The sequence below is a fragment of the Monodon monoceros genome, unplaced genomic scaffold, assembly GCF_005190385.1.
Source record: "Monodon monoceros isolate NGI ecotype Baffin Bay Population unplaced genomic scaffold, NGI_Narwhal_1 Super_Scaffold_12, whole genome shotgun sequence".
NCBI lineage: Eukaryota > Metazoa > Chordata > Mammalia > Artiodactyla > Monodontidae > Monodon > Monodon monoceros.
The window spans coordinates 163865964-163875507 of record NW_021703768.1 but is presented as its reverse complement, the minus strand read 5'-3'; the positions used below and the strand labels follow the sequence as shown (position 1 = coordinate 163875507).

Genomic DNA, 9544 nt, shown 5'->3' with positions numbered 1-9544 from the left:
ACACACACACACACACACACACACACACACACACACACACACACACAGCCACACCAGCCATGGAGTACTACCCAGCCATAAAACTGATGAAATCTTGCCATTTGTGACAACATGGATGGACATTGGGGGTATTGTGCTAAGTGAAATAAGTCAGGTGGAGAAAGACAAATACAGTCTGATTTCATACATATGTGGAATACAACAAACTATAAACCAACAAAAGAAATGAACAAACCAAACCAAACAAGCCTCCTCCCCCCGTAGATACAGAGAACAGAGTACTGGCTGTCACAGGGGAAGGGGCATGGTTGAGGGGAGGCAAAATGGGTAAAGTGGGCCAACTTTATGGTGATGGATGGGAACTCTATTTCTGGTGGTGAGCAAGTTGTAGGTATACAGAAGTAGAAATATAAAGTTGTATACATGAAACGTATATAGTGTTACAAAACAATGTTACTTCAATAAAAAATATATCTTAAAAAACTAAAGTGCTATGTTGGTTCTATGATGGCCATGGTCATGCTGGAGAAGATAAGTACAGTGGAGATTTGCTTTTACCGGGTGGGTGTTCCATAAAGATGGGGCCTGGATGCTGCAGAAATGGCCACAATCACAGCCGGGACTCCGTAGCCCACTGGGAATGTGAGTTTCTTCATGAACTTGTTGACACTAGAGTAGTTGACCACTGTCAGGTTGTGTACAGTGAGGAAGAGGTGCAGGCCTTCCAGCAGCATCCAGGTGAAGGAGGCCAGGTAGAGATAGTGCAAGGCATCTGCGATGATGGCACATAGCACCTGGGGAAGGAGGAAGGTGTAACCAGGAGGGATTGTCAGGGTGTAGCATGACCCCAGGACCTCTTCTATACTTCATCACTGGGGAGAACTCTGACGTATATGAAGGAGTTGTCAGTGGAGTATTTGTCTTCTAATTGTGCCAGTCAATGAGAAATTGGCTACTTACATATCTAACTTTACCTGGAATGCCATTTTATTAAGGAGTCCAAGGTAGCATGGCTTCATGAACTCAGCATCCCCTGGGGCAGAGCAGGGGTATTTTGGGACAGTATAAGTACCTTGATCTCACTTCTATCGATGGCTGTTAGGAAGAGCAGGTGGGCCAGGAAGAGGCAGAGTGAGAGCTGCAGGTGGAGCGAAGTGCTGGTGTTCTGGATGGCTTTGCACAGCAAGAAGGTGAGGGCTGGAGGCACAGCAGAGAGAGGCTCAGCCCCATGTAGGTGATCACAGTCAGTGCAGGATCCTCCTCCTGGGACACATCAGAGAGGACATCACAGTCACCCTTTCCTGCTCTGGGGTAATGATGCTTCCACCATTTTTGTTTTTATCTTTAGGCATATAAAAACCAGGAATGGAGGAGCCAAGTAGATATGTGATGTTTATGGCTAACTTTCTGCAGGTTCAGAATGTTAGAATTTTATGGGATCTGATATGATTAATTCTGTCTCTGGAAGGATTGAGGGACAGGAGAGTCCTCAGTCAAGACCAAGCCCTGGAACTCACAAGGGTTTATTTTCCTTTAGACTTTTGGGCATGACTAAGCTTATGGGTCACCACAAGAGGGTCACATAGGCATGTAGTTCCATATTGAGCAAGCCTCCATCCCCATCATGTGGTGGTGTGTGACATAGTCTGTACCTGGAGTCATGATGTCCAGGTATAAACCATGACCCTGAACTCCACACACCTCATCCTGTAATAATTGTTCCTGGCTCGTCACAAATCCTTACAGATTTAGAATTAAATCCTTGGTTAAAAGGGGAAAACTGATACATTTTGTTGACGGTGGTGGGTTAAAATTCATATTTTTCTGCCACTTTTTGGAATACATCCTAAAATCCCTGAGGACAAGGAAAAAAACCCTCACCAATTCCCTTTTAGTGTAAGTCAGGGAAGGAGAGAGATCGAGAGATGGAGAGAGGTGGAGAGAGAGAGAGACAAAGAGAGGAAAGGATGAAGGAGAAAATGAAGATTGAAACATTCAAAGTAGGTGCATCTGGATAAAGAGCAATTGAGTATTTTTAGCACAAATTTTATTTTGCAACATATCTCTAAGTTTGATTTTGTTTAGGAATAAAATGTTTAAAAATAAATAATGAGACCACCAGATGATTTTGATGAACTATAAATTTTGAGAATATTTGGTTTATTGAATAAAACTAATTTTCCTACTGTATTAAGAGCTCCCCCAAATCCATAAGAAATTTACCAACAAGACAGTGGAAACATATACGAAGGATGTGAACAAATTGTTTCCAGAGACAGAAATACTAATAGCTCCTAAATGAAGATGTTACAGTCCATTAATAATAAAAAACACACACAGTTTTTCCTAGATATGATATTTACGTCTCAGATGGGTAAACATCCAAAAATTTGCTAGTAAACTTGTGGTAATGGTGTGAGGAATCACAAACTTTTACATAATACCTGTGTCCGTGTCCACAGGTGCGACCTCAAGATGTTGAAATACGGAAATATCTACCAACATGCAATTGTGAATTTGACCCAGTATCCATTCTAACTGCATATTCAAACATGAGATCAATGAGGTAAGTGTAAACAGTTACAACATTATGTGTATTAGTAAGTGATCTAATAAAAACGCCCATTATGAGAGGCCTTGATATAGAATTTACAGCACATTCACACAACAGAATGTATTTGGCCAGAAAATAATGAAGAATCCTTTGACGACTCAAGAGAATAATCTATCAGCTGTGTGAAAAAAGGAGAGCCAAAGAAGAAATACATATACTATATTTATATGTGTAAAATATCTATTGAAATTTGCAGGAGAAATTAACAACTTTGGTTGTTGAAGCAAGAGGAACTAAGTGTCTGGGGCTAAGATTGAGATGGAGAATCTCCAGTGTTTCCTCTCTTGTTCTGTTGGAATTCAAAACTCAACTATCTGAGCTCTTCAATAAACAGGAAGCAGTATACAAGTAAAAGTATGAATATTGTGGTATTTAGGGACATGGCTGTAGGAAACATGGACTCGGAGTATCGTTCAAACTTCTGGGGGCTCCTATGAGGTCTGACCATGGTGCTGTGATCATTTCCATGCTTACTTTCATGTGAGTGGCACCTTTATTTCAGTAAATTCCCCATTACTTGAGATCACCAGAGAGTATTTGGTTTTGGTGAACCAGAGAAAGTAAGCGGCTCACCTGGCCAGGTGAGGAGGCAAAGATTTCTCCTGACCCACCTGTACTCACTGGCTCCCTTGGCCCCATCTGCTATCACCAAATCTTCCTTTATGCAGCCCCTGTGCGTCCCTGGTCTGAAGACCCCTGTGGTAAGCAGAATTCTAATTGGCAATCATATCCCATCCCCTGAGGTACACATAACCACTTCCAGGTTTGAAGTCAAATGCCAATGTAGGTTCTGCTGTGAAGGGATTTGCAAATGGAATTCATGTCCCACATTAACTGATGTTAAGAAAGTTTATCCTGCATGGGCTTGCCTTAATCATGTGAGCTCCTAAGAGATCTGGGCTTTTTATTGGAGAAAAGATTCAAAGTTTGAGAGAGTTTTGATGTGAGGAAGCTTCTCTTGCTGGCCTCCAGATAGGAACACTGATACACTGTGAGAGGGCCCAGGAGAGGTCCACATGCGAAGGAATTCAGGTAGCCCCTGAGAGCTAAACCTGGACCCCTGCTGATAGATAGGAGACAAGGAGACCTCAGTCCTACCATCACAAGGCACTGAATTGTACCCAGAATCAGAAGGTTAGAGGAGGACCCCAAGCCTCAGATGAGAGTGCAGTCCAGGCTGACAGAATGATTTCAGCCTTGTAAGAACCTGAGCAGACAACCTAGCTATACCATGCCAGATTGCTGATCAGCAATAACTGTGAGATAATAATTCTTTCAGGTTTTACATATGGGGGAATTTGTTACACAGCGGTTGACATTGAATGCAGCCCTTCTCAGGGCTCTCACCTGCACATCGTATTGGGCCATGAGGACAGCAAAGCTGCTGGGGTGGGTGCATTGGTAGATGGTGCTGTTGTCTCTGGTGCTGGCCATCCTGCAGCCTTTGGTGGCCCAATGACCAATTCCATTCTGGCCACACTCCCAGAAAACACAGCATATCTTCTCCCTTGGCCCAGGGATCACTGACTTTAGGAACAGGAAATAGGTGTGAGATGGTCGTTCTGTAACTCAGAAATGCTGACCCAAATCTGGCTCATGAAGGGCTTTCCTGGGGATATTATGTACCCATGGGGGAGCCCCCTGAAGCCCAAGGCTGTGCCCAGGACACAGGTGTCTTCCACCCCACAGGGCCATCCCACCTGGACTCACATGTTGGAAGACAAAGGTGACTGGGGAGCTGAGGTTCTGGGTGTTATTGCTGGTGATAAAGGTGGATACAACATCTGACAGCAGGATGTGGGAGATTTCTTGCAGCAAACCCTTGTGTGTCTCATGCAGAACTGCCTGTTCTTCAGTATCCAGGACCAGGGGGACTTTATCCAACAACTTCCCTATCCCCGGGGTGGAGACAAGGCCCACCACAATAGTACCTGCAGGATAAGAGCAAGGTTGACATCTTGGGGGTGCCCAACATGACCCCTCCTTTAGATGGACTCTTTCCTTGTGGCCCCACCATAACCCACAATTCCCTTTAAAGTTTAGTTTTCTGTTTGTCACTTCTTTGTGTATCTTTTCCCACTGTGAATCCTCAGGGACCGTTTCCCTGCCTCAACCATTACCTGAGTCATTAGATTCGTGCACTGTATCCCAGGTAGCATCATCTGTGTCTGATTCTGAATGAAGGTGATATTCCTGTCTTCTTCCTCCAACACCTTCAGGGAGAGTTATAAGAGTTGTGGGGGTTATACAAGGAAGTTAGATTAGCAATTGTGCCTACAGTGGTAAACATAATACTATTATTTGTATATATAAGAAAATGTTTTACTATATTATATAAATATGTAAATACTTTATATATTACATAACATATATTATATATAATGGTATTATTTGTTATAATAACATTTGGTACACACAATAATGGTATATCTGTATATCTTTTGAACCTACAAAGGATTATAATAGAACACTATAAGAAATTTATTCCACAACAAGTTAGGCAACCTAGATGAAAAGGAGAAATTCCTAGAGACACACAAAATACCAAAAGTGACTTAAGAAAATGGAAAATCAGAATGATCTGGCAACAGGTAAGCAGGTTGAATCAGTATCCAAAACTTCCCCAAAAGAAAAGAACAGAACAGATGGCTTCTATGTTGAATTCTCCCAGCCATTCATGGAAGAATTAACACTAATCCTTTGTAAACCTCTCCATAGAATAGAAGAGAAAGGAACACTACCTAAATATTTCTATGAGACCATCATTACCCTATAAATAAAATAAGATAAAGACATCACAAAAACCCCATAGACCAATATCCATTATGAACATGGATACACAAATAGTCAATAAAATATTAGGAAAAATTTTATCCAAGGAAACTCAAGACATATATTGAAAACTACAAAAGATTGTTGAAAGAAATTAGAAACCCTAAATATATCATAAGACATCCTATGTTCATGGATTGGAGAGTTCATATTGTTAAGGTTCATATTGTTAAGATGGCAGTAGTCCCCAAAGTGGTCTATAGATTCAGTGCAAGCCATATCAAAATTCTGACATCATTAAATTAATTTTTTGGCAGAAATGGAAAGCTCATCCTAAAATTCATAGGGAATTACGAGTGGCCTGGCTATGCAAAGCAATCTTGAAAATGAAAAACAAATTCGGAGGAGTTACAATTCCTCATTTCAAAACTTACTACCAATCTATGTTGCAGCCACTCTGGCGTCCATGTGTTTGTGGTCAGCATACAGTTAACTTCTTCCACCTGGTGGGAGTTTTATTATCAGGAAAACAACTCAAAGATACAGCTCAGATTATTATATATACCCTCGAGGAGGAACTCAGGTCCTTGGCTTTGTTTTCTGGCTGAACTATTATTATTTTGTCTTGCTTGACCCTTTTCCTTTCTTTCAGCATTCTCCCCCTTCTCTTATTAAATTTGCTCTTTGGAACTCTGGGAAGGCCTAGGAGGCTAAAGATTTTCTACAATATAAGTATCAGGTGGGGGATACAGGGGTCTGTCCCCTGTAAAGTCCCCACAGGTTCTGCTTGGTTTGATATGGACTGAATATTAGATGATACCAAAATAGTCTTAACTTTTGAAGCGTGGTATTGGTATTATGGTTACATAGGACAATGTCCTGATTCTGGGTGATTCAAGCTGAAATATTTAATGGTGAAGTGTCATGATATTTTCAACTTTCAAATGGTTCAGAAAATATATCTACATCTACATGCAGTCAGTTCTGCTATAATGCTTGTTTTGAAAACATGATATTTTTCTGGGTATTGATAAATTTGGAAACAATTTGAGCATAATGTTAATTTCATGTTTGCTTATGTGCAATTTCATCTGCAAGGCACACAAGAGAAACAGGAGTTAACTGCAGAAAACTGCACCCAGGTGAACCTAGCTGCTCAGAAATACACAAAACATATGCGCACAGCTCAAGACACTGCCAGCGCATTCAGTGCCTCTCAGGTGTTATGAAGGATCCCAATATCCATCTGGGTTCTGACTTTGTCTGAATTTAGGTAACTCTCCTTCCACCTCTCACAAGTGTCAATCCTGATGATCACTTCTACAAGCAAAGGACAGGCCTCTTTCAAGGTAAAGTGCTCTGTTTCTTGTAGTGCTTTTGTATTTCTTAATTATTCAATATATGTAAGATGCTGTTTTCTTAGATTCCTTTTTTTTAAATGTCAGTGACAAGTTTTGAGTGTTGAACCCCACCCAATCCCATTTTTCCCATAAGCCCTGTGGCTTTCACTGTGTGATTATGCACAATATTGGTTAGGAACACCTATGAAAAAGTCTTGTTTAAAAGCAAACTTCCCTGGAGGGGGCAAGTTCCAGCCCACTGGCTGAAACTCATTATGTTCAACCACGTGACCTTCTGCCTTGTTGTCAATCAGGGAAAGGGGGTGGGTTCTCATGAACTGTCCAATCAGGGGCGCAGCACGGGAAGGTGGGTGGGGTAACACTTAGCCGACCACTTAAAGGCTCCTGTAGCAGCTCAGCGTCAAGTTTCATCTGCTCTCCCGGCGCCAGGTGTCTCTCTGTAGCGTATATGATCCTGTGAACTACAGAGGCGGCAGGAGTGGAACGGAGGACCCCAGGGGGACCCCAGAAGCCAGGAAATGGTGAGTTGAGGGGCCAGGTGTCCCAGGACAGGGAGGAGGGGTTGAGTCGGAACCTGCCACTGTGGGACCCGGACCCTGCTGCGGTCAACTCCGGAGTCTGCAGACCGAAGTCCGCCCGGGGCTCAGCTCAGACCTAAGCCCCCTCCAGCTCTCAGCGCGGGGGCTGGGCCAGCAGCCGAGACTTCGCGCGTCCTGTCCCATCACTGTGCGTGGTGACTTTGGCCCCGGAACCTCTCTGGGCAGCTCTGCACCCGCAACCCGTCTCTCCTCAGGTTGTGCATTGACCTCGGGTAGAGTCTTCAGACTCTGTGTCTGGTCTTTAAGTGTGGGTGGAGCTTTTGTCTGTGGGGACCCCTGTGCCAGTTTTCTCCCCAAGAGGACCCGTTTTCTCCTGAGTTTTCCAAATGTTTGGGGAAGCAGAGTCTCAAATCCACGAACCTGTCGCCCCAGCCTAGCTCTTCCTAGGGCTGGCATTAAATCCATAAATTCCAGGTCCCTCCCCGCCTTCCCAAAGCCAACTGCGTCTCTAATTCACAGTATCATTATCAACTATTTGTCCTCCGTGGTGCATGTCAAACAGACGCCGTATTTTTCTTTCCAGGGCAGAAAATTTGTGTGTTCATTTATTTAATAATAAAATCAGGGCTTCCCTGGTGGCGCAGTGGTTGGGAGTCCGCCTGCCGATGCAGGGGACGCGGGTTCGTGACCCGGTCTGGGAAGATCCCCTATGCCGCGGAGCGGCTGTGCCCTGTGAGCCATGGCCGCTGAACCTGCGCGTCCGGAGCCTGTTGCTCCGCAACGGGAGAGGCCACAACAGTGAGAGGCCCGCGTACCGCAAAACAAACAAAACAAAACAAAATAATAAAATCAATAGTATTATTAATGGAAATAAAAATTATTTAATGCTCACCATATATCAGGGACTGTGCAAACACCTTACACAGATCTCATTTAATCCTAACATGCAATAAGTATTAAGCTCGCTTTTTAGAAGCAAACATTGAAGGATCCAAGAAGTTAAATCCTTACACAGGGTCCCACAGCCACTCTTTGGCAGAGGGGGATGCAGAATTTTGTCATTTTCCCACAGCCAATGAGTGGCTCATGTTTAAAGGTGTAGTTTTTGGTTTTCCTCTCTTTACCATGAGAGGAAAGCAGAGAATAACCACCTGTATCTAGGCTGTGTGAAACCCTTGGGTGTCTCCCCCCAGAGTCTTTGCTGGGCACAGACATCCTGTATCCTATGGGAAGCCCTTGGGTGTAGCTACCCCCTGAGAAATGTTTCTGCTCCTGCATGGGTTTGTCACCCTAAAAAGTTTTATTCACTTTTTAGTCACCGTTTTACAGTAATTGTAAACTAAAGAAAGAGGTGAATTTCAGAAAAGTATAATATAACATTAGTACATTGCCTGTGTTAAAATTTGTTTCCCTTTTTTCCTGCCCTTACCGGGTGTTTCTGAAGTCTTTTGCTTACTTTTGGGTGCTTTCAAATGTATCAGTAATTCCAGGGCTTAGGCTTGCAGAGCAGAAGTGCTCAAGTATGATTGTTTACAAAAGTTCCTTGTCATGGAAATAAAACCAGCATCATTATTTTCTGGAGTCAATAGATACTCGTGGCTTTTCTTGTTGAGCTAGCAGAATGCCTTACAATCTTCTTTTTTTCTTCCTTCTTCATTTTTCATGAAGTGTTGTGTTGCTGTCTTTGCATTTGAAGAAACAGTCACCTCCTCCAGTTTTTACTGACTGGCTTTGGGATAGAAACACCTTTACCATTCAACCCAGATGGATATTCTGAGCTTCTCTCAGGCTTTTTCTGTGGATGCCCACTTCATGCCTCTTGTTCCCTCTTTTGGACAGAATTCTTAAGATTCTATGCCTTTCCTTGATCCCTCACATCCAGGCTGGGTGCTGTGTTTGCTTCCCCTGAAATGCTCAGGTCTGTATGTCTTCCCAATCCCACCTAGTCATGTGTGTGCTTATGAGCTACATGTGTGTGCTTACTGTGCAGTCTTGCGCTCCTCATCTGGGGGTCATGTGAGGAGCCAGACATAGGGTGGGGGTTGACGTATATGGAGCATTGGGTGTGCCCATGGCCAGTTGGAAGTGTCTGCAGGCAGAGTATCCCAAGCAGCTGGTGTGCAAGGCTCCTGATGGATTCAGTGAGCAATTAGTAGGGTCTGCAGCCCTTTTTTGGACTTCAAGCCCTGGTTGGTGTGAGTCCTCTTGACTTCCTGGTACCAGCCTTTCAGCCACTCATCCATGCTGACCCCCTTGGT

At 43.5% G+C, this 9544-nt stretch overlaps 1 protein-coding gene and 1 pseudogene across 1 annotated transcript in view; one reads left to right on the top strand and one right to left on the bottom strand.

Moving 5' to 3' along the window:
* Nucleotides 1-9544, bottom strand: part of LOC114891878 (adhesion G protein-coupled receptor E2-like) — a gene marked incomplete at its 5' end in the record, with an annotated part of 68148 nt that overhangs the window by 9623 nt on the left and 48981 nt on the right. Inside the window, 7 exon segments of the mRNA XM_029216352.1 lie at nucleotides 559-794; nucleotides 1073-1200; nucleotides 1203-1263; nucleotides 3962-4141; nucleotides 4325-4545; nucleotides 4735-4767; nucleotides 4770-4841. Coding sequence (XP_029072185.1) covers nucleotides 559-794; nucleotides 1073-1200; nucleotides 1203-1263; nucleotides 3962-4141; nucleotides 4325-4545; nucleotides 4735-4767; nucleotides 4770-4841 — 931 coding nt within the window.
* The window catches only part of LOC114891877, a 77341-nt pseudogene continuing 74923 nt past the window's right edge, over nucleotides 7127-9544 (top strand).